A 25158-nucleotide genomic window follows, 5' to 3' on the forward strand; every position below is an offset into this window, starting at 1 on the left:
AGGGCTTCCCAAACTTGGCACCCTTTAAGACTTGTGGACTTCCATTCCCAGAATTCTCCAGCCAGGCCCACAAAGTCTTAAAGTTGCCAAGTTTGAAGAGCTCCGGTATCTATCTTCCCAATCAATAGGTCTTAATCGTAAGTATTCCAGGATTTCAAAATTTAAAAATATAGTGATATATTAAAACACGGATACTGTACATTAAAATAATATTTAAAGATCTAAGCATTACAGTAAATCAAGCATTTTATACATCCAGCATCTTATAAAGTTAGTTGAATCATTTTTGGTTCTTAATATATTTTGGTTGTTTTTCTACTTCCAGTTGTCGTGCAGCACATGTTTTATCATTTTACAGAAATTCTTTTTCTATTTTGATGTAGGTATGTTTTATTCATCATTGACTGCCATAAAGGCAGGTCACTCATTCATTCACATAGTGGTATGATGAGTAGACAGATACGCTGCAAACAACTATTTATTTATTATTTAGATTTGTATGCCGCCCCTCTCCGCAGACTCGGGGCGGCTCACAGCAAGATACAGCAATCATGACAAATCCAAATAAATTTAAAAGATTTTAAAAGATTTAAAAAGAACCCCATTTATTAACAAACACACACACAAACATACCATGCATGAATTGTACATGCCCGGGGGAGGTGTTTCAGTTCCCCCATGCCTGACGGCAAAGGTGGGTTTTAAGGAGTTTACGGAAGGCAGGGAGAGTAGGGGCAGTACGACGGTACCTCTACCTAAGAACGCCTCTACTTATGAACTTTTCTAGATAAGAGCCGTGTGTTCAAGATTTTTTTTGCCTCTTCTCAAGAACTATTTTCCACTTACAAACCTGAGCCTCCGAAACAGTAACCGGAAAAGGCGGGGAGAAGCCTCCATGGGGCCTCTCTAGGAATCTCCTGGGAGGAAACAAGGCTGGAAAAGGTGGGGAGAAGCCTCCGTGGGGCCTCTCTAGGAATCTCCTGGGAGGAAACAGGGCCTCCACCCTCCCTGTGGTTTCCCCAGTCGCACACATTATTTCCTTTTACATTGATTCCTATGGGAACAATGGCTTTTTCTTACAAACGTTTCTACTTAAGAACCTGGTCACGGAACGAATGAAGTTCGTAAGTAGAGGCGCCACTGTAGTCGCCTTTTCTTTGGGCGCTGCCAGGGGACGCATCCACAAAGGCCCACCAGGAACATTTCTTGCTTACATGGCTACAAAAAGTCTAGAAGGGTCAGTCTGGATAGAGGGGGGAAAACGGGAAAGAGGCGGACAATTTGTTTTTACAATCTCTTTTGACTTCCTTGTTTACTTGCAGCCTGCCCGGACGTAACAGGGAACAGCCCAGTCAGGTGCCGAGTGACAATGCAGGTTGAAACAGGCAGAGTCTCCTTTGTGCTCTGAGTGGCCCCCTGCTCCCCCACTGGTGAAGTCACCCGCTGGGCCCTCTGAGCCTGGCATCCTAGAATACACAGCAGGCGTATTGTGAACCGCACAATGGATCGATGTCGGGCCGCAGGACAGAAGCAGCTGGAAGGGGGGGTCAGTGGAGGCGAGGGTGCCTGGCCAAGAGAGGTCCAAGCCGGGAGGGCTGCCCTCGTGCACAGCCCGGTTTCAGAGAAGGCCGTTCCTTCTGCTCCTCGGACAGAGGCCGGGCCTTTTGCTGGCTCCTGTGCTGGACAGGGGCCCCCTGTGAGGGGAGGGACCCTGGCTGTCAATCGGCCTCTTCTGATCTGAGCCACAAAGGTGGCCTCTGCCCCTCCCCCACCAGGCAGCCCTCTTGGGGGGAGAAGGAAGCCCAGGCCCAGAGGGGAAGGCAAGCTGAAAAGCCCACCCGGAGCATCTGGGGCTTGTGGTAGGCACCTTCACAAAATGGCTGCCCCGTGGCTGACAGGAGGAGGGCCGCCTCTGGGCTCCTGGGAGGCCTCCTGCCCCCTCAGCCAACTGCCCTCTCTTTGACCCACGTCTGCTGGTTGGGGGGGGGGATGCCCGTCCCAGGATCACTCTGAGAAACAGGAGGAAGGTCCGTTGCTTCTGCAGTGGGTCAGAACCCAAAAGAATTTCATTTGCAAAATCAGGTCGGGCCCAGAAAGGGGCGCTGGAGCTTCCTTGGAGGCCTCAACCCTCCCGGCTCCATTTTCTCCACCAGAGAGGGACCCCCAGATATACCCCCCTCCCCAATCAGGCTGCAGCAGAGGACAGGTGCCCCCCCCCCAAAAAAGACTGTAAGCTGCCCCCCCCAGGGAGGAAACCACCCAGGAAGCAGCAGCCTTTCCCCTCCTTGGGCCTCTCTGGTCTGAGGCAGCCAAGATCAAGTCCAGGCAGGCATGCCCCCCCTTCGCCCCCCCCAGCCCTGGGCCCAGATGTTTCCCAACTCAGCACAGGCCGAGAGGGAAGGTGCAGCCGTCTTCCCTGTCCTTCCCTGGGCTGTGTAGGTGAGCCCAGCCCTTCCCTCCCTCCCTCCCTCCCTCCCAGGCACTTTCTTTCCTTGCCTGACACCTGGGGGGGGGGCTGGCAGGCTTTTTTTGGGGGGGGGGAAGAGAGGCTCCCCCTTTGAAGGACTTGCCCAGCAGGATGAAGCCCGGTTCTGGGTCTGCGCAATACATTAAAGTGTTATGGCCGCTCTGGCTACTCTCCACACCAGGTTGGAGGGTCTGTCAGCAGGCGGACCAGGGACGGAGGGCTGACCCAGGGCTCCCCTGCCGCCCTGCTGGACCCCCTTCCCTGCTACTTTCCTTTCCCCCTCTACTTTCGCTTTTATTTTTTCATTCATTCCTTAACCACATGGGCCGCCCAACTCCTCCTCCTCCTCCTTTTCAGGATGCTCCTCTCCGTGTCCTGAGGCCAAAGTAAATAGTGTCTCTCCAGGTTTGGGCACCAAAGCTTCAGGGTCAAGAGTGCCCGGACAGTTGTTGGATATTGAGGCTGCAATCCTGAGGCTGCCTTGATTTTCTGGTTTCCATCATCCCATGAAAGGCTCCTATACTGCAAATGTCTAGTTGAGTGAAGAGAAGGACTAGGGGAGACAGGAGAGCAGCCGTCCAGTATCTCAGGGGTGGCCACAAAGAAGAGGGAGTCAATCTATTCTCCTAAGCACCTGAAGGTAGAACAAGAAGCAATGGGTGGAAACTAAACAAGGAGAGAAGCAGCAACTTAGAACTCAGGAGAAAATTCCTGACAGTTAGAATAATTAACCAGTGGAACTGCTTGCCTCCAGAAGTTGTGACTGCTCCAACACTGGAAGTTTTTAAGAAAATGTTGGACAACCATCTGTCTGAAGTGGTGAAGGGTTTCCTGCCTAAGCAGGGGGTTGGGCTAGAAGACCTCCAGGGTCCCTCCCAACTCTGTTATTCTATTCTCAATCACTCTTCCATTTTAAGTTTAAGTTTTTAAGGGTCACAGTTGCAACTCTTCAGTCATCGCTAGGACTCAGGACGTTCGTAAGATCCTGCGTTGCCCCTTAATTCTGTTAATCCCAAATGGGCAATTTAAAAAAATCTGGAAGACCTTCTGAAGGAAGGCAGGATCCACAGCCCCCCCCAGGTGCCCTTGGCTTTATGTGCGTGTGGGGGGGTTGATGGCTCAATTGCTTGCAGCCAGCCAGGCCCTCTCTCCCCCCACCCTCCCTCAAGGCCGAAGGAGCCAGCTGCACCGCCTTGGCCCAGCCTCGCCTTGAAAGGAAGGTCACAAGGCAGGCGAGCAGGCCAGCCTCTGCCGGGCACTTGGCAGCTGTCCGCGGGGACTTTGGAGTCTCCCTGCAGGGACGCCCCCCCCCCCCAGCACACCCCTCTCCACGCCCGGCAGCTGCAAGCTTTTCCCGCAGCGGGGAATCTGGGCAGGCGGCCCGAGCCCTCCCCCACTTTCCCAGGGTCTGGGGGGGAGGGGGGAGGCGGCCGCTGTGCGCCCCGGAGGGGGAGGGGGAGGGGGCGGAGGGTCTCGGGGCTCGCGCCCAGTTTACAAGTCGGGCGGATTCAGCCCCGAAGTTCCGAGGCGGCTCCCCGGCGGGGCGGCTCAGCTGCATCGGCCAGGGCTGGCGGGGGGGGCGCCACCGTCTGTGGGGCGCGGCGGGCGGGACCCGCGACCCCGCCCAGGAGGGCCGGCGGGGGTGTGTGTGGCGCAAGCGGGGCGCGGGGCGGGGGGCGGCCCAGAGGCCAAGTGCTCGCGGTCGGTGGCGGCAGCGCCCGGCGGACCGACCATGTTCCAGCGGCACCACCGCAGCCGGGTGACGGTGGCGCGCGGCTCCGCGCTGGAGATGGAGATTCGGCGGGGCCGCTTCCGCCTCAGCCTCCTGGGCGAGCCCGAGCAGGTAGGGCGGCGGCACGGGCGGCGGCGGGAGGGGGGAGAATCAGGCCGGGAAGGCGCGCCGGACCCACGCGGGGGACCCGCGGAGCTGCTGTGGCCGTGCGGCTGCGCCAGAACAGCCGGGGAGCCGGCAGAGGCCGCTCACTTGTGGGGCTCCAGGAGGCAGGCAGGTGCCCCGCGAGGGGGGGGGGGCGGCCTATTACCCCTCTGCCCTCCTGGGGGGAGCCCCGCCCCTCCTGGCAAGGCCCCCCCCGCGCCGCATCCTTCCATCCTGGTTCAAGCCGAGTCTTCAGCCGAGCGCCGCTCAGAGCCGCGAGTCGGAGTTGGGGGTCTTTGGGCGGGATCCTCTGAGGGGCTCCAGCCGGCTTCAGCCCTGCGCCTGGGACCTTTGCGGGGGGGGGCTAGGCAGATGCCGCCTCCCTCCGCTTCCCATCTAGAGGGGGCCGGGGTGGATCTGGAAGGAAGGCGACCCCCCCCATTCCCTGGAAAGGTGTCCTGAGTCGGCCTGATTCTGGCTCCCAGGTGGTCACTGGGGCTCTGGGGGGTGTACGAAGGAGCTGCGGCTAGAGGGGCTGCCTGTGGTGACCAAGGGATTGCAGCCTTTCCACGGGGGCGCTGGAAGAATGCTGAGGGTTTCATGCCTTTTTTTGGGGGGGGGGGGCTCTTGGTATTCCTTGTGCCACTTTTTCTCTTTTTCCGAAAGTTCCCCAGAGATGGAGGCCCAGGGAACCTCATTCCTTGTGGTAAAAGCTTGAAGCCCTTTTGAAAGCATCCGAGGGAGGGAGGGAGGGAGGGGGGCATATATCCCATCTGAGCTTTACTTGTGGTCCTGTTCAAATTTCTCCCGCTTCCTTTTCTCTCTTACTGTCAGTTCCCTTCGGAGGCGTCTCCTGGACACCTCTAATCCCGGGGCAGGAGGGTCACTTCTGACTGTGGGAAAAGGTGGCGAGATTAGCTTCCCTGGTCAAGACTCTTCTGTAGAGTTAGCACAGTTTTAAAGTCTGAGTGCCTGTTTGAAGGCTCTCTCAGATGCCCGAATGGTGGTTTCCTGACAACCAGGGCAGCTGATGAGACCTTGCTGGGGGGGAGGGGAAGCAAGGCAGGGCCGTCTATTTTGCGGGGACATGTAGCCCTGATACAATGGGGCAGCGCCTGGATGTGGTGGGGACCCCCAGCTGTCTCCTCCTCCTTGGGGCCCCGGGTTGGTCAGGCAGCTATCCATGTAGATTAACAGCCAAGGAACCAGCAAGTCCGGCTGGGTCCATGTGGTACAATGCAGGCGGCATTTGGTGGCTTGTAAGGGGGTCTGTTAGACTAGGATTTAGCTGCCCCACCCCCCCGGACAGGTCAGCGTGCATGGAATAAAACTAGCCGGTGCCATGCTGGACCACGTCCCTCCTGTAAGAGGGAATCGTGCCTGGGGGGCCGAACACCTGGTCCGTGTCTTTCCTGACCTCCCGCAAAGGACAGTGGGGCAGCCTCTGGGGCTCAGGGGCCCTTTGGGCAGGGAGGACAGTGGGGCTGATCCCATCCGACTGGCGTGTAGAAGAGTGGGCTTGGCCGTGGGGAGAAAGGAGACCCCCCCCTTCGGTTGCCCCTCTCTGTAGAACTCAGAGAAAGAGGGCGAGATCTGAAGGGGGGGTGAGTGCAGTTGAAGTCAAGGGCTAAAATGTACGAATGGGAAAATCATAGGAGTCTGTCTGTTGCGATACTTGCATTGAAGGAAACAGCTGGAAGGAGTTGGGGAGAAATTTCATGAGGGAACAAATACATTGTCCTAAGTGAAGGGATACGAGGGGAGAAGAAACACTGGTTCAGAAGAGATTAAGAGGAACTGAAAACAAGGAGTTTCGGCTTAGGAAATTATCTTTTTAAGCAAACCTCTCTGTGTGTGTACACACGGCAAGGAAAATAGGAATTAAAAGGAAACCCCTTACTTGAGTCATTTATGCTGAAAATCTCCCTACAAACTGAAAAATGGAAATTGAAAATAGAGGGATACACCCCCCCCCCCCCTGGACAGTAAATGAGGTTACAGAAGAGAACAGGAGGGAGCAGATTCCTGCTAACAGGAGGTGTGGAAAGAGGACTTGGTGGAACAGAACGAAGGAGACTAAGAAAAGTTCACAAAAGAAAATGATTTCTGCGCAAAATGAGGATCAGCGACAGAGATGGAAGAGTCCATACCAAGAATGGCACTTTCCTGTGGCTGCTTCCCCCATTCCCCAAACTGCCCCCTCTGTTCATCAGAACTGCTCTGCCCTTTCTCCTCTGTTAAGGGTCCTTGGCTCTTCATTTTCCTGCAGGGATCCGTGTGCGGATTCTCCCACCTCTTTCTCTGACCCCCATTTTATGCAGAACTCATTTTCTTTTGTGAATTTTTCATAGCCTCTTTCACTTTGTCCCATCAACCTTCTTATTTCTGCACAAAACAAGAATCAGAGAAAGAGATGGAATAATGGAATTAAAAGTAAATGAAGGGATCCAGGATGAAGGCTGGAGCCTGAAAGTGAGGGGACTGTTGTGAGTTGTGCAGGGAGAGGACCATGGTTGTGGAAAGGGCAAATGTTGTATATGTTACAACAAAATAATGAACAGGAAGTCCTAAATGCTCTGAAAGACAGCGCGGCTGCAGGTAACTGGCAAATGTGAAAATACGGATAAGGTTAATCTTTCACGGGGGGGGGGGTCGTTTTCCGGGGGGGGGGGGACGTGCAGGGATATTATAAGGTTCCTGCTAGGCTGAAGAAGTACTTGATACGGCCCAGGCCAAAATTCTTCCAGCAGTGCATGTAGAACAGACCATAATAGAGTTGGAGGGGACCCTGGAGGTCTTCTAGTCCAACCCCATGGAGGGTGTGGGGTGGGAGGCCGGGAGCTGGATCCCATGGGGGGGGGGCGTTGTCTTGCTCATCTGCCCAGAGAGTCTCAGCAGCGCCTGGAGGAGGAAGAGGGGGGCAACCGCCACCTGAGAAGCTCCGTGGAGACCCTCGGTCCCAGGGCTGGGGAAAAGGAAAGCAGGAAGTCTGTGGGGCAGATCACTGTGGGGAAACCCCGGCTGTCCATTAACTCGGATCCTCTTAAAGGCCGTTTAATTAACCCCCGTGGTGCTGTGGTTAGAAGGCAGCACCCCCGTGGTGTTGTGGTTAGAAGGCAGCACTGCCGGGCACTTGTGCTGATCACTGGCTGCCACACCCGGAGGCCAAAGCAGACCCCAGGCCAGAATTTCTGCCCCCCCCACAGACCTACACAAAAAGACCCCCAAAAGAGGGGGAGACGCTCTGCAGCAGCCCAAATGTTTATTCATTTATTTATTTATTTATTTTATTTATTTAGTCCAATACACAATGAGAGTTTTAGTGGGTATATATATATATATATATATATATATATATATATATATATATATATGTATATATATGTATGTGTGTGTGTATATATATATATATATATATATATATATATATATATATATATATATACACACACACAGTATATGTAGATTGTTCTGAGTTCGGGTTTTGCCCTGTGTAATATTTTGCATGTCTATGCGACGTTTCGGTGAAATCACATTCACCATCATCAGGCTAAAGTTCCAATCTTTGTGTTGTTGTAAAATGGAATGTTAGCAACTGTCATTTCTTCCTAGTATATAGTGTGGGGGTGGAGATTTGTTTTGAATGTAGCAAATAGATTTGTTTTGAATGTAGCAAATAAATTCCTTACATCAAAGGCACCACAGATAAAATTAGTAAAATTCTGCACAAACATACATTGGACAAACTAACCGAAGAGTGAGCCAACGCATAGCAGAACATGTGAATGCAGTCAAAAAAGAAGAAAAGACCTCCTCCCTTGTCCAGTACATTAAAAAAACAGGGCACGAAATTGACTTTGAAAAAACTAAATTACTCCACAAAACAGAGAATTTATATAGAAGAATTGCTCTAGAAGCTATAGAAATTGAGAGGAGACCCCTTTGCATAAATAAAAGAGATGACACGTCCCGCCTACCAGAAATTTGGAAACCAGCCTTAAACAACAACAAAAACACTTCATAATAATCAGCATGTCAATCCTTCTAATAATTATGATTTTAGAATTTTGATATTTGGAAATCAGCCTTAAACAAAACACTTCATTAAAATCTCCATGTCATTCCTTCTAATAATTATGATTACACCAACCAATCAGATCACTGAAACATAATTAGGGCTAATTCAGTTCTTTTTAGGATCCTCTCTATGGTTGGGGTTTTTGGGTGGAATTTTAGTTGGAAGTATTTGGGAATTATTTTTTTGTCCCTGCAGTTGCGTAGGAATGTGAGATCACATAAGATGGAGGCTTTTCTGACTTCAAGTTTTTCATAGGTCCTAGTCAGTAGGAAAGTGTCCTCCCCGTAGAGGCAAGATATTTGTTTTCGTAAATTTTCACGGGTATATGTATGTAGATTGTTCTGAGTTCGGGTTTTGCCCTGTGTAATGTTTTGCATGTCTATGCGACGTTTCGGTAAAACCCTAAAAAGAACTGAATTAGCCCTAATCAGAAATGAACTCCACAAAAAAAGATTCATACTTGATGAAATCAACAAAAGTCTACTCTCTCTTCACCTTAAAATCAGTAACCAAATACATCCTTTACTCTGGGATAAATTCAAACAAATATCAATCTGGAGGGCAGAAACAGAAACCCAATACAAAACAGACACACATAATAAGAAACTCCAAATACTAGAGGTACAGCAAAAACCCAGCCCTCCACAACAACTTATGACCAAAACAGTACATAACATATCAGACAAGATACTCACCACTACAGAAACCAATATTCTTTCAAAAGGATTTAATTTTGCAATAACTCCAAGACGAATACCAACTGAAAATATCATATGTGGAATTGAAACAACTTTGCATGGGATCAACCCAGATACTGCTAACAAAATTAGACTCCAAGTCACTAATATTCTGTGCTCTAGTAAACCTCCAAAAAGTAACATACAGCAGGAAGAAAGAGAGGCACTTATCAATCTAAAGAAAAACCAGGATATAATAATCCTTCCAGCTGATAAAGGAAACTCCACTATAGTAATGAACACAGCAGAATACAAAGAAAAAATGACAAATCTTCTAAAAAATCCGGCCTACAAACTCCTAAGCACAGATCCTACCACCTACCTAGAAAAAACCACCAAATCTAAAATCAAGGCCTCTCCCATCAGCGAAGAAATCCAGCAAAAAATCATCCCCAGAGAAAAATCTTCCATATGTCCAAAACTCTATGGCCTTCCAAAAATACACAAAGAAGGAATACCTCTCAGGCCAATAGTCAGTTCTATAGGCTCCCCTCTACAAAACCTTGCCAAATTTTTAGCCAAATACCTTCAACCATATACAGAAACTATTACCTCATATGTTCAAAATTCATCCCACTTTATACAAATAATTAAAAAACAAAACCTACAACCCGATGACCTACTTGTAAGTTTCGATGTCGTGTCCCTGTTCACACAAATACCTATTACAGAAGCCTTGACAGCTATCCAAGACAAACACAAACCCCCCAAATATATCCTAGACCTTACCAACCACTGCCTGACCAATACATACTTCATCTATAATGAACAAAGATATAAACAAATAGAGGGAGCCCCCATGGGATCACCTCTATCACCTGTCATAGCCAACCTCTATATGGAATATTTCGAAAATAATGCTTTAGAGCAAGCCAAATACAAACCCAAACTTTGGCTGAGATATGTTGATGATACCTTTGTAATTTGGCCACATGGTAAAGAAAAACTAGACAATTTCCTCACTCATCTCAACAGCCTACACCCCAAAATACAGTTTACTATGGAAACAGAAATCAATGATCAACTTCCCTTTCTAGATGTACTGGTCTATAAAAAACCCAATGGCAGCCTAGGACATACTATCTACCAAAAGAAAACCCATACCAACCGTTATCTAAATGCACACTCACACCACCACCCCGCACAAATCACCTCAGTGGCCAAAACTCTCATCACCAGAACCAAACGCTTAGCTGACCATGAGCACTTAAAAACTGAATTGAACAAACTCAAAGATGTACTAATTTCTAATGGATTCAAAGAGAAAACAATAACAAACCTAATCAATAAAGAGACACCCCCCAAAAAACAAGATCAAGAACAGGACAATGGCACCACCATCCTTCCTTACATCAAAGGCACCACGGATAAAATTAGTAAAATTCTACAAAAACATAACATCAAAACCTCATTTTGCACTAACCAAAAAATATCTAATATCCTAAGGAGCCCCAAAGATAAAATCCAATTAGAATACCAAGGTATCTATGAAATCCCTTGCAAAACATGTGCAGCCACATACATTGGACAAACTAACCGAAGAGTGAGCCAGCGCATGGCAGAACATATGAATGCAGTCAAGAAACAGGAGAAGACCTCCTCCCTTGTCCAGCACATTAAAAGAACAGGGCACGAAATTGACTTTGAAAAAACTAAATTACTCCACAAAACAGAGAATTTATATAAAAGAATCTCTCTAGAAGCTATTGAAATTGAAAAAAGATCTTTTTGTTTAAATAAACGGGATGATACCTCACGTCTGCCAGAGATTTGGAAACCAGCCTTAAACAAAATAAAAACTTCATTATAATCAATATGTCAATCCTTTAATTATTATGATTTTAGAATTTTATATTTGGAAATCAGACTTAACCCTGCTGTTCTGTTCGAAAAAAGTTCCTAATGTTATGTTCCCGGGTCACCCTGACCCGGACCGAAAACTCTTCATTTGCAGTGCTTATGTTTGGTCTTTTTGAAAGCTTTTTTCACCTGGAAACATGTTTGAACATTTCTGCACACAATGGAATGAAAATTGAACTGAAAAAATTAATCCTTATTGGTTTATTTTGCACATAAATGTGCCTCCCCCCCCGTTTTTGTGAAAGTTTTTTCAATTTATGGATAGTTTTGCTTGCAAAATCCATTCTATTTTACTAAAGTTGGTGTGGGATTGGTAGCTTGAACATTTCTGCACACAATGATATGAAAATTGAACTGAGAAAATTAATCCTTATTGGTTTATTTTGCTCATAAATGGGCCCCCATGCTTATACTCAAATAGGCTTATACTCGAGTAGGCTTATACTCGAGTATAAAATGATATGGTCTTATATTCAAAAATAAACCAATAAGAATCATTTTTTTTCAGTTCATTTCTATTTTTCTTATGTTTAGGATTGTTCAATTTAGTATATCAAAACTTTTGAGTTTATTGATAATTTTGCCTGCAAAATGCATTCTATTTTACTATTCTATTTTGGTGTGGGATTGGTAGCTTGAACCTTTCTGAACATAATGATATGAAAATTAAACTGAAAAAATGATCCTTATTGGTTTATTTTGCTCATAAATGGGCCCCCATGCTTATACTCAAATAGGCTTATACTCGAGTAGGCTTATACTCGAGTATAAAACAATAAACCAATAAGAGTCATTTTTTTCAGTTCATTTATATTTTTCTTATGTTCAGGATTGTTCAATTTAGTATATCAAACCTTTTGGGGGAAAATTCCTTAGGGATTTGTAGCCTTAAAAAATATAAATTGACACGAAATTCAAAAAGGATGGGGGGAGGGGCTTTTTGATCAAAATAAAAATATAAGTCTCAATTTTTCCAGTTCAATTTTCATATCATTATGTTCATAAATGTTCAAACTAGTTTTCCAGTGGAAAAAGTTTTCAAAAAGACCAAATTCAAGTACCTAAAAAAAATCATTTTGATCCGGGTCTATATGACCCGAACAGAGTAAATGTGACTTTTTTTTTTGCCAAGAAAAAAATTTTTCCCCCACCCCCACAAATATTTTTTTGATGATCAGCATTGTTAAATTGAGTAAATGAATGCGTAAGATTTTAAAGAATATTTCGGATTTGGAGCATAAAAAAATAAAAAGTGAAAATTGTTGCAAGCAGCCAGGGGGGGGGGAGGCCTTATTTCTGATGTTAAAAAAACAGTAAGAATCATTTTTTTCAGTTCCTTTATATTTTTCTTATATTCAGAAATGTTCAAGGTACCATTCCCACACCAACTCCAGTAAAATAGACTGCATTTTGCAAGCAAAACTATCCATAAATTGAAAAAACTTTCACAAAAGCGGGGGGGGAGGCACATTTATGGGCAAAATAAACCAATAAGGATTAATTTTTTCAGTTCAATTTTCATTCCATTGTGTGAAGAAATGTTCAGACTACTTTCCAAGTGAAAAAAGCTTTCAAAAAGACCAAACATAAGCACTGCAAATGAAGAGTTTTCGATCCGGGTCAGGGTGACCCGGGAACATAACATTAGGGAGGTTTTTTTTTCCAGCAAGAAAGAAACCTCCCACCCCCCAAAAAAAATTCTCATAGAGAGAACCCCTGAAATGATGAAAAGTCATGAAATTTCAAGTTTCAGATATGCAGGGAAAATTTTTTACAGGGTCTCAAACCTTGATTTCGGGTCTCACAGACCCGAACAGAACACACTTCATAATCTTCATACCATTCCTTCTATAACCATGATTACACCAACCAATCAGATCACGGAAGCATAGTCACCCAATCTATTTGCTACATTCAAAGCAAATCTCCACCCCCACACTACATGCTAAGAAGGAATGTCAGTTGCTAATATTCATTTGCAAAAACACAGAGATTGGAACTCCAGCCTGATGATGGTAAATGTGATTTTACCGAAACGTCGCATAGACATGCAAAACATTACACAGGGCAAAACCCGAACTCAGAACAATCTACATATATATATATATATATATGTCACATGTTTAAGCTGAATTTGAAAATTAAGGGAGACTAGGATAGATCTATATATATACAGTATATATATATACACACACACACAGTAAAATACATGATGAAGGTTATGGAGGAGATACTCATAGTAAAATATATCTAAGAAAGAATAGAAAAGAAGAGATAGGAATAGAACATATCAATGAAAGAATAGAAGAAGAGATATAGGAATAGAAGAAAGGAATAGGAGAATATAGGAGAGCAATAGCACAGGGGACGGAAGGCACTCTAGCACCCTTACTGACCTCTTAGGAATCTGGATAGGTCAACCGTAGATAATTTAAGGGTAAAGTGTTGGGGGTTTGGGGATGACACTATGGAGTCCGGTAATGAGTTCCACGCTTCGACAACTTGGCTACTGAAGTCATATTTTTTACAGTCAAGTTTGGAGTGGTTAATATTAAGTTTAAATCTGTTGTGTGCTCTTGTGTTGTTGTGGTTGAAGCTGAAGTAGTCCCCGACAGGCAGGACTTGGCAGCATATGATCTTGTGGGCAATACTTAGATCTTGTTTAAGGTGTCTTAGTTCTAGGCTTTCTAGGCCCAGGATTGAAAGTCTAGTCTGTTTCGAGTGGAGGAGTGAAGGGCTCTTCTGGTGAAGTATCTTTGGACATTTCCAAGGGTGTTAATGTCTGAGATGCGATATGGGTTCCAAACAGATGAGCTGTATTCGAGGATGGGTCTGGCAAAAGTTTTGTAAGCTCTTGTAAGCAGTGTGAAATTGCCAGAGCAGAAGCTACATAGGATTAGGTTTACAACTCTTGAAGCCTTCTTGGCTATGTTGTTGCAGTGGGCTTTGGCACTTAAATCTTTTGTTATTAGTATACCAAGATCTTTAACCGAGTTGGGATTATCTGTGATAATTTGATTATTCAGTTCGTATTTGGAGTTCAGATTCTTCTTCCCAATGTGTAGGACAGAGCATTTGCTAGTTGAGATTTGTGTTAGACCACTCAGAAACAGCGTCAAGGTCTTTTTGGAGAGTAGTTGTGTTAGAGGTGGTGTTGAAGAGTTTTACATTGTCGGTGAAGAGGACACAGTTGCTTGTGATGTAATCGCAAAGATCATTGATGTAGAGAATGAAGAGTGTTGGTCCCAGTACACGACCTTGGGGGACACCGCTTTTAACTGGGACGGGGCGGGGATATGGTGCTTCCTATTTTCACCACTTGTTGTCTGTTTGACAGGAATGCTGCAATCCAGCTGTGGAGGGACCCTGAGATGCCATAGGAGGCACGTTTCTGTCCCAGGGGCTGTGTTAGTTTGAGGACCCTCTTCATTTACGGCAATATAAGAAATGCAAATAATTTTTCTGCAGACCCCCAAAATTCTCCCAGGGCCCAGCAGTTGGTAGCTGTTGCTTTGGGGGCCGTTCGCTGCCCTCTGGTGGCCGAGGGGTGGCACAGCCTCGGGGACTTCTGGCTGGGGCTTTGACCTCAGGGAGCAGAGAGGTTTCTGGGCTGGAGCTGGGCGGGGGGGCAGGAGGGGCTCTCCCCCCCCCCGCCTGAGAGTGCTGCCGCTCACCCGCCTGCTTCCTTCCATGGCAGGCAGGGAGGGAGGGAGGGACGTGTCTGGCGGGGTGGGGGGAGAGGCTGCTGGAGCGGCCAGCCTGGAGGGGCGGCCCTTGTAAGATGAGATGGAACAGGAAGGCTGGGGGGGGGGGGGCTGAGGGGGTGGAAACCAGGCAGATTTCCTGTGCTTGGAGGGCCTGCTGAGACCCCGGAGGGGCAGGCAGGGGCGCATGGGCAAGGCAGCCGCCGGTGTTGCGCAGGAGGTGAGGGCTCTGGAGGGCTCGGAGGGGGGGGGGGCAGAGCTGCCACTGCTCCACTCTGGGCTCCGGAGAGCGGAGGGAAGTCCATGGGCTGGTCAGCAGGGGGCAGCAGCAGCACCTGCCTGCGAAAAGCACCCCAAAGCCCACCCGTCCACACTGGCCCTTCCGGGAAGCCATGCCTGGGCAGTGGGGGCCCCCTGACTGGCCCTGCAGAGCCTGGAGGCCGAGAGGGGGAGGGTGCGGCTTTGGGGGGGCCCTGCCCTTTCAAGGCACACTGGCTGCTTGTTCTCCGGGTGGGCGTTGGAGCTGTGGGGCTGGCACGGAAGAAAGGGCCTATTCTCTCCACAGCTGGCCCAGGCGAGCGGCATCTGCTGACGGAGGGGCTGGAGGAGGGGGTCGGCTGCCTCCACACCAACACCCCCACCCCTGGCCTCAAAACCAGCCCCGGAGACTGCCCAGGGTCCATCGCCATGGGGAGCCCCCTTTGGGGGTCTTTGCTCTGAGGCCGCCCCTCCAGGGGGGGCTCGGGCAGGAGGGGGGCGCACGGGGGGGCGGCTGGGGCCATGCAGGACAAGCTGCACATCCTGGAGGACCTGAACATGCTCTACATACGGCAGATCGCCCTCAGCCTGCAGGTACCTCAGCCGGACGCTGCTTTCGGGGTGGGGGGCATGTTGGTGGGGGTGGGTCGGCAGCACGTGGGCAGATGCACTTCCATTTGTACGGTTGCCCTTTTTGCCCCTGTGATTCTGCGGGGGGAGGCCAGGGGGGCATCTAGAGGGGGGGCTGGGGCTGCAAACGGAGCGCAGGGGCTTGGCAGGGGGCAGCTGTGGGGCTGCCTTCCAGGAGAGGCTTTGGAAACACCCCCCCGGTCCTCAGTGGGGTCCCCAGCAGCCCCCCTGCGAGCGGAGCAGCGCTGCCCTCAGCCGGCAGCCTCTGGGGACCTCTGCCCCCTCCGGCCCTCCAGCTGCCCCTGGCCCCCTTCGTGGGGCTCCCTTAAGGGCAGCTGCCCCTGGGGCCCCCTGGGTGACCTTGCTACCTCCTGCCAGCTCCACCGGTTGGGTCTCCTGCTGCTCCCAACCCCCAGCCGGAGGAGTCTTGGTGGGGGCTGCCCAGGTCCTTGGTGCTGGTGCCCTTTGGGGTCCGGAGCCCTGGCTGGACCTCCGTGCGCTTCCTCTTTGCTGCCCGAGAGAGGCGCTTCGGTGGGCAGGCAGGGTGGGGAGAAGGTGACGTCTTTCACTTTGCCCTCCTGGGTCTTGGAAAGGGGCAGTGCTGGTCAGGAAACCTCGTGCCTGGGACCCTAAAAGGGCATCAATCGGCTCCACAGAGTTTGGTGGGGGATGACCCCAGCTGCCCAGCCTTCAAATACCCCCCCATTGCATGGCTGAGCCGGGGAGGGGTCCAGATCCCGGGGTGACCACTGTCTTGGGGGCGGGCAAGGGGCCCTGCTGCCTTTCTGGATCCCCCCCCCGCTCCCTCTTTATCCAGAGAAGAGGCCAGGGCCCCTGGCAGGAGGGGGGGCACCTGGTTTAGGGGTGAATAAGGGCAGATGGGTCTGGAGAGCAATGGAGGGGCCTCGTGGGGCGGAAGGTGCCCCGCCTGGGAGCAGAAGCGGCGCCGAGCCTCTTGTGCGTTGGCCCCGCATGGCCGTGGAGACCCCTCCCGGTTTCCCTCCTCAGCCTTCAGCGGATCGGGCCCTCTCTGGCCATCGGCTTCCGCCTCCCCCGCCCTTCCCGCCTGGGGGTCCCCCTCTCTGCTGGGAGGGAAGGCAGCCCCGCTCTCGCGGCAGGGCGCTGGGCGTTTTGGGGGGGGGGCTCCGCAGTGGTTTCCTCCCCGCAGGGCAACGCAGCCCCCGCAGATCCCAGCGGGTCTATTTTTAGGCAGCGGTGATGTCACAGCTTCACACACACACCCCCGCAGACCCTGCCCAGCCGCCCCCCCTTTCCCCCCCCCTGCCGGCGCAGCTGCCACCAGCAGGACCAGCTCGCCGCAGCGGAGGGAGCGGGCGGAGGCGGCCTCGGGCGATGAGCCGCCGGCATGGAGACCGGGAAGCCGGCCAGGGTGAGCGTGGAGCTGCGGGCAGAGAAGGCGGGAGGCGGCTGGAGGGGGGGGGGGGGCTGGGCGCATTCCGAGAGGGGAGGGGGTCCTGCTCCTCCCCCCGTCTGGGCTGCCTCTGGACCGAGGGGGGGGGCATCCCGAAAAGAGCTGACCCCCTCCCTCCTCGCAGCATTCCAGGGCGGGGGGGGGGGCTCTGAAGAGGGCTGGGAATGAGACTGTTGGGGGGGGCAGATCTGAGGGCCGCCTTGCCCAACTGCCAGGGGAGGGAGACTTTTACGGGGAGAGTCTGCTGCTGCGACTGCTGCCCCCCAACCCCGATTGTACAGCAGTGACTCTTCCTGAGATATGTTTTTGGGTGGGGTGGGGTCCCTGCTCCCCCTGCAGTGAAATAGGCAAAAATAGGAACAGGATTGTTTTATGGGCCAAGTTGTGACTGGACGCACAAGGGATTTGTCTTTGGTGCAGATGCTCTCAGTGGGCATAAAAGGGAAAAGATGCATTGGTCAAGACTCAGGAGGGGCCACACTGAATGATGGTCATAGGGGTCAAGTAAGCCATCAGGAAACAATATGAATAGAAATCTTAAGGACAAAAGCAGCAAGTTATACAGTCGCAAGTGGGGGGGGGGGAAGTGGGGGGAGGAATGATGAGAAGACTAATGAGAAGTTTCCTCGGGGAGGGGAGGCAAACAAACCCAATAAATAAATAGATAGATAAATAAATAAATGGAATACTAGTGCAGACTTAGTAAATACTGTAATTTGACAGTGTGGAGGGAATTCTTGTTTGGCCGAGTGATGGCCTTCCGGGGGGAAAACTGTTCTTGTCTCTAGTTGTCTTGGTGTGCAGGGCTCTGTAGCGACGTTTTGAGGGTGGGGGTTGAAACAGTTGGTGTCCAGGATGCGAGGGGTCAGTCAATATTTTCCCCGCCCTCTTTTGGACTCATGCAGTGTCCATGAATCCTCCACAGAAGGCAGGTGGGCAGCCACGGTTTCCTTCTGCCTTCAGCCCCCCTGGCCACTTCCAGAGCCTCCTCCCGTCCTGCCCCCCCTGCCATCCACCGAAGCCCCTTCAGGACCCCCCCTTCAGCCCTGTCCCCTCTCCTCCCCCCCCGCAGGGCACGGACCTCCAGAAGAAGATTGACCACGAGATCCGCATGCGCGAGGGGGCCTGCAAGCTCCTGGCCGCCTGCACGCAGCGTCCACAGGCCCTGGAGGTGGCCAAGAGCCTGCTGGTCTGCAACAGCCGCATCCTGGCCTACATGGCAGAGCTGCAGCGCATGAAGGAGGCGCAGGTGATGCAGCACGTGGCTCGGCGGTGAGTCGGCCTCTCGCTGGGTGGGGGGTTGGGCAGGAGGGCCCGGGAAGCAGCAGGTGGGGGTGGGGGTGATGAAACGAATTACGTGACATCAAAGGGCCCGTACTGGGCCCCGTCCTCCTCCGTACCTTTGCAGGTGACCCAGGGGAAGGCTTGGGAGGGACTTGGCCCACCACTCCAAAGGGTGCAATAGGGTGGACATTAACAGCATAAAAAACGTAACAACAAGAACAACAACAATAAACGTTTATTTATAGTGCCCTTTTAACAAAGGGCGTAACAGCATGTTAGCAATGGCAAATTTTTAACAGAGCCAGCCTCTTGCCCCCACCATCCAGCTCCTCATTTGACCCACCCTCGGAAGGATGGGAGGCTGAGCCAACCTGGAGCCGGTGGTGAGATTTGAACCAATGACCTGCAGATCTACAGTCAGCTTCAGTGGCCTGCAGTACTGCACTCTACCTGCTGCGCCACCTCGGCCCTTTTAAAATTAAATTTAAGAGAGAGAGAGAGAGAGAGAGAGACGAATACATAAAATATCGACAGATGACGACCCAAATGACAAGAGGGAGCTGTTGTAGAACCTCTGCCATTAAGTCACTACAACCAGGTGTCAACAACAAGGTTGACAATTCGGCCCTTTCTGTAAAATGTTTAGATAGAAATTTTATTTAAAAAAAGGATAGAAACTAATTCCATTCATATGATTTATACATAGGAAAATTTAACAAAAACAGTATCATGAAGATATAGAATAAGTCAGTAGCATCGTTTATTTCTAATGTTTATGATGAGCAAATGCTACGTATTGAATTTATTAGCACCTGAATTTTCTTTCTCACCTTTTCCTCTGATGACCTTCACAATGGACTCTGGGTCTTTTTTACCCCCCTTTTTTTGTGGATTTGTTTTCCTTTGTTCTGCTACACGTGTTTAGTGTTATGCCTTTTGTTAGTTGTTTGTACTTTTTTAATGTATGTAACTAATACTTTTTTTAAAAAAAAGTATAATAATTTTAATTGTTGTTGGTTTAATAATAACTTGGTTTCACTTTCTCCTCTCCGTTCTGCCCCCCAACTTAGTCCTTCTGAGGCCGGAACCACGGACGGCCGCTTACCCTGTCGGGGGCGAATCTGTGTCTCGGGTAAGGAGGGGGCTGGTCCTCGGGGGGGGGGGGGCGGTCAAGCCTAGCCAGGCTTTGCTCTCCCCTCCCCCCATGCTGGGCGGTGTCCCAGGGGTCCAGGAGAGGAATGGGAGGGAGGTCTCGTCCCCGTCACTGACCCCTCAGTGGGACATTGTATTGGAGAGCCGGTCAGTTTGGTGGACAGAGCAATCCACCGTTTATAGCACTAGCAAGACCAGTTCCTAGTGGCCCTTCCAGCCCTCTCTAAGCGGTTGATGGAGTCAGCCTCTTGCCCCCCAACCATCTGGCTCCTCACTGGACCCCCCTCGGGAGGGCGGAAGGCTGAGTCAACCTGCAGCCGGTGGTGGGGTTTGATCTGCCAAACTGCTGGCAGCCGGGGATCGGCAGAAGGAGCCTGCAGTGCTGCCCCCTAAACACTAACGGTTGAGCGATAGGATCCTTAACGTTCACATTTGCCAATCAGGACAGTTTTCCTGGAAACAAATCACATCGAAGGAGGAAACGCCCCGACGTCCTTTCCCCTGATTGGAGCTTGTAAGGAAGCTGGGCCAAGCTCCGCCTCCTGCATCAGTTCCTGGCTGTGCTACTCCTCTCCTCCTGCAGGGGGAAGCACAGATGGAGCCCACCATTCAGACGGGCTATGAAACCCGAGGGCCTTCCAGCCGAGGGGTGGCCACGAGGGGTTTCCTCCAGCCCAGTTCAACCCGCCCCTCCATTCCGGCTCCATTCCGCCCAGCCGGGCTCGGCTCCCTTTCCCTTAGACCAAGCCGAAAGTGCGGCCTGGCACAGCCAGAATTGGCGCGGGGAAGCAGCCCTACAGGCCCTGCGGAAGACACCCCGCCCCCCCCCAACCTGAAGTGGGCAGCCCTGGAGCTTGCCCCCCCCCGAGGGCTCCATTGCCCAACTTCTGCTCAGGAGCCATCCACTGCTCAACAGGCTCCCATGGAAGGGCAGGGGCCCCTCGGAGGGGGCTGAGCTCAAGGCGGGCGATTCCACCACAGCCCCCCAGCGGGAAGACAAGCTTCCCTCCCCCCCCAAGCGGAAGCAGAGCGAGGCGGTCACTGCCCAAGAGGCCACTGTGTTCCATTGTGGATCCTGCCTTCGCCTTCGTCTCAAAGGTGGGGGACAGAGGGTTGTGACTGTCAGCAGGCCCTGTGTCCATCGGTGGCCTTAGCGCCACGTGTGGTCCCGCAGATTGTAACTCTCTTTCCTCTCTCCCAGACCTTCGGATCCCCCTGATGTGGAAGGACACGGAATACTTCAAGAACAAGGGGGGTAGGTTCCCTGGATGGCAGTCCTCCCCCTCCCTCCCCTCCCTTCCCCTCCCCACCTGGACCCGACAGCCACGCCCAGGCTTCACTCCGGGCCTTGTGGATCTGCAAGCTTGGAACACGCGTCAGTCCTGGAGGCAAATTCCTTGTCTGCCCCGTCACACTCGGCCGAATAAAGCATTTGGTCCAGAGTTTGGCTGAAATCTCCTTTGGCAGAAGAAAGGACGGCCATATTTGACCAATGCCTGTGATGCCACATACGCCCGACCCCCTTCCCTGCCCACTGTCGAGCTTTGTGCTCCGTTTTTAATAAATGACCTTGACCTTCCCCAGCTGAGACCCTCCCTTCGGACGCTCCCAATTCCCATCGTTTCAAGGAGACGGGAAGGCTGACCGGACGGTTGAGGAAGTTCGGGCTCCAGAGCTTCTTCTCAGGGAATCCTTCCGGGTCACTCCAAGCAGGAAGTCAGCGTCTCCACAGGGCCCCCGCTCCTTCTTAAGAGCTCGGTCCCCTTGTGGGGCCCCCTTGCTGGGGGAGAGTTACCTGCAGGGACCCAGGAATTGGACTTTTCCCCCATGGATCCCTCCCCCCTCCCGTGCCTGGACACCCGTTGACCGTTTCCCCCTGGCTGGATTTTTGGCAGGGCCAAGAAAAGGTGGCTGTTAGCCTTCAGCCTTTAGCCTTATATGCCGCTTCTCAGTGCTTTCGCAGCCCTCTCTAAGCGGTGGACAGAATCAGCCTCTTTCCCCCAACAATCTGGGTCCTCACTTGACCCATCTCGGAAGGATGGAAGGCTGAGTCAACTGGGGACTCTGGTGGGATTTGAACTGCTGAACTGCAGCGGAACTAGTCCAGTGCAGTTAGATAGTCCTTGTTTGTGCAGGTCAGTGTTAGTTACTTTGGCCCCCTGGTGGATGGAACTGTTAATGCTGCTTTTGCTTTTCCTGCATTTTTTCTCGCTGGGTGTGGGAATGGATGGGACGGGATGGGCCCAGCAGGGCTTGAGAAAGGAGCCACGCCTGCCAATCAAGGCAGGCCCGCTGGAGGTGAAGGGCGACTCCAGGCTCCTTCCCGGCCTCTGAGTTAGAACGGCCGCTGCCCCCTTGGCAGCCCTCCGCAGGGTCGAGCCCAGGGACCTTTGCTTCCTTCCAGACCTGCACCGCTGCGCTGTCTTCTGCCTGCTGCAGATCGGCACAGAGATCTACGACACGGAGATGGTACTGGTGGACCGGACGCTGGCCGACATCTGCTTCGAGACCTCTGTCCTCTTGTGAGCCCCCCCTCCCCGGCCGACCACTCGGCAATCCCACCTCAGCCCCAGGCAGTGAAAGGGGTGGGTGGAAAACAGGGGCCACCGGACTCCAGACCCGACGGGGTCCCCGACACTTTGCACCGCGGGTGGAGTTGGGCACTTCGGGGCCTGGTGGGGAGGGAGGTGTTGGCGCCCCAGAGAGGGTTCAGGGGGAGAGCTGAAGGCCCCACGGGAGGCGGGTGCCTCCAGGTCTGGTCTGAGCCCAGAGACCGCCCCCTGGGACCCGGCCTTGGCGCTTCTGGCCGGCCAAGCGGGATCCCAGCTGTGCTCAGCGCCGCCGCCTCCTCTCTCCCCAGCACCGAGGCTGCTCCAGGCTTTGAGCTGAAAATCGAGCTCTACAGCGCCGCCCTGGAGGAGGACTCGGCCCTGGGTGCCACCCCCAAGAAGCTGGCCAGCCGTCTGAGCAGCTCCCTGGGGCGCTCCTCGGGAAAGCAGGTGCGGGCCGCCCTGGACGGAGCAGCTCAAGCAGCAACGGCGGGTGCACTCCCCTGCTGCTCCCCCCGGCCCCCAGCGCTGGGTGAGTACCCTTCTCGCCTTCTCCCTGGGGGAGCCTGCAATTGCCCCACCCCCTCAGCTGCCTCACCCTCCGGGTGCTCCTCCTTTTCCAGGGGGCCCAAATACCAGCTGCTGGCCTGCGCCCACCTTGGTCTGGCACACGTCCAGGACGCCTTTCGCACCCACGACCTCCTCATCACTGGCAATGGTAGGCCCAGAAGGAGGCTGTGGGCATCCCTCCCACCTTGTGTCGGGGCCCCCCGGGGTGACTGGGGGCTCTTGGGGGGCTGACAGGCTCCTCGGCTGCTGGAGCCCCAATCCGGCCCCTGCTTGACACCCCCTTCTGTCTCTCCCCCCCCTTCAGAGGAGAGCTCCTTCTGGCTGCCCCTGTACGGGAGCCTCTGTTGCCGCCTGGTGGCCCAGCCCAGCTGCATGGTGGAGCAGGTGATGGCTGGCTTCCTGAAGGTGCAGGTAAGGGCTGCTTCACCTGTGGAAGGAGGGAAGCAGACCCCCCCCACCCTCACAAGGACAGGCAGCGCCCCCACCCGACCCCCAGGCACTGAGAGAGGCACTTCTGGAGCTGTGGGCGAGGGAGGGCTTTGTCCTCGGGGAGGTGAAAGGATGACACGGCCCTTTCCCTCTTGTCCACGCAGCAGGGGGATCATCTGGACCAACCGAGGCTCTTCTGTGTGCTGCGAGGCCCCAACCTTCTCTGCTACCGGCACCCGCAGGACGCCGAGGGCCAGGAAGAGGCGGCCTTCACCATCGCCATCAACAAGGTCTGGCTGGGCCGCTGGAACCTCGTGGCTCACACAGGCGGGCCCGGCCCATCACCACTCCCCTGCCTCCCCTGGGGGCCCCCTACGCAAATAAGGCAACTCTGGCCCTTTGCCCTCTGCTGCCCACGTGGGTCGGCTGAGCAAAGCTTCCCAGGCTTCCCCCCCATCGCCCAGTGCCCCCTCTGTGCCCCTGGTGGGCTGGGACCTTCCCTTGCCGGGTTTCAGATCGCGGGAAATATCCTGGCTCTTCCGCTAAGCCTTTCAGGAATCCCTCCCAAGGACCTCTGCGTTTCCGGCCTGCCCTTCCTTCCAATGCCCTGGTAGGAGGGAGGCCTCTGTTCCCCGTCCCTTTGGGCCCCTCCCTGCCTCTGTTGCAGCCCAAGGCACACGGCCTATTCTGGCCCCACAGCCATGCTGAGCCCCGGCCTCTTTCCCTGGGCAGGAGACTCGCATCCGGTCCAGCGAGAAGAGCTCCACGGGCCCCGTCCGCTGCATGTCGGTCACCAACCACTACGGAGGCGAGGAGGTGACACACACACTGCAGGCCGAGTCACCCACAGAGGCCCAGCGCTGGATGGAGGTCTTCTGGCAGCACTTCTACGACATGAGTGAGTGGAGGAGAGGCCAGGCCTGGGGGGACCCGGGGAGTGGAGCTGTAAGGAGAACAGGCTACCTGGACGCAGCCCTGATTCATTTGATGGGGGCAGCCATCCAAAGACAAAGGAGACTGGGGGATCTGGGGGGCATTGGGGCACAACTTTCACCGCCGAGCTGGGTCTGGGGCACTCCCCACTGCAGCCAAGAACACCTGAGGGTCTCCAAGGCCAGCCTTCCTTTGTTTTATTTGTCATTAATTTGACTTCTATGCCGACAATCCCATGGGATGCCACGAGACACCCCCCACCACCACTTGCCAAGTGAACCCCCACCTCTTACGCCTCTGTGTCTCCCCCACCAGGCCAGTGGAAGCACTGCTGCGATGAAGTGATGACGGTGGAGGTCCCGTCTCCGCGTCGCCCTCCGATGCTGCTGGCCAAGCAGGGGTCCCTGTACCACGAGATGGGTGAGGCTGATGGGGGCTGGCATCCTCCGGGCAGAAGGGTGGGCGGTGAGGGTCACACGTGTCTCCCGAATCTGGAGGGTGGGTTTCTCCTGTCTTTTCTGCCCCCCTTTTCCAGCTCCACGTCTCTGGGGGTCTCTCTTGCCCCCCTTCTTCCCCCCCAATCCAATGTCTGTCTCTGTAACTCTCTGCTCTCCCCCTGCTTTCCTCTCTCTCTGCATGGCCCCCCTGTCTCTCTGTCCGTCCTGCCCCCCCAGCTCTCCCTGGCGCTGGGGGGCCACCCTCCCACTGCGAGGGGCTTCTGTTGCAGGACAACGCGGTCTCTGCAGAGATTCGGGCCCTTCTGTCCACCTATTACAGTGACAGGTGAAGTAAGAGCACCGGGGGAGGCGGCGAGCAGCCCCCAGACTCAGGCAGGGAGGGAGGGAGGGAGGGAGGGAGGAGGGGGCTGCTATGCCGTGGAGGCCTCAGAGGGGAGGCAAGAGAGGGGTCAAGCAGGAGGAGTGGCTGTGTGGCTGAAGGCCGCCTAGATGCCCCCCACCCGCTGACCCCTGAGTGCTTGTGTGCGAAGGGCAGCTCTCTCCCGGGTGGGTGGGGGCGGTGGGGGCTGTCCCTGCAGGGGCCGGAAGAGTCCAGGGCGTCTGTGACGGAGCCCCCCACTCTCCCCACAGCTATTGAACCGGCCGATGACATTGAGGTGGTGACGGAGATCCTGGCCCGGCGGGTCCCGGACCTGGCAGAGCCCTCATGGCTTTCTCTCCTCGAGGGCTCCTCGCCTGGCG

General features: G+C 53.0%; 1 protein-coding gene across 1 annotated transcript; it reads left to right on the plus strand.

Moving 5' to 3' along the window:
* Positions 1-4132: 4132 nt before the first annotated feature.
* RTKN (rhotekin) lies at positions 4133-24746 on the plus strand. Its single transcript, XM_070756781.1, is given in 13 exon segments — positions 4133-4310; positions 18115-18314; positions 19397-19458; positions 20680-20733; positions 21883-22000; positions 22339-22495; positions 22498-22559; positions 22651-22745; positions 22902-23008; positions 23191-23316; positions 23759-23924; positions 24275-24379; positions 24634-24746. Coding segments are annotated over 13 exon segments (1476 nt in total). The 5' UTR covers positions 4133-4199.
* Positions 24747-25158: the final 412 nt, after the last annotated feature.

This window comes from Erythrolamprus reginae, chromosome 7 (genome assembly GCF_031021105.1).
Source record: "Erythrolamprus reginae isolate rEryReg1 chromosome 7, rEryReg1.hap1, whole genome shotgun sequence".
Taxonomy (NCBI): Eukaryota; Metazoa; Chordata; class Lepidosauria; order Squamata; family Dipsadidae; genus Erythrolamprus; species Erythrolamprus reginae.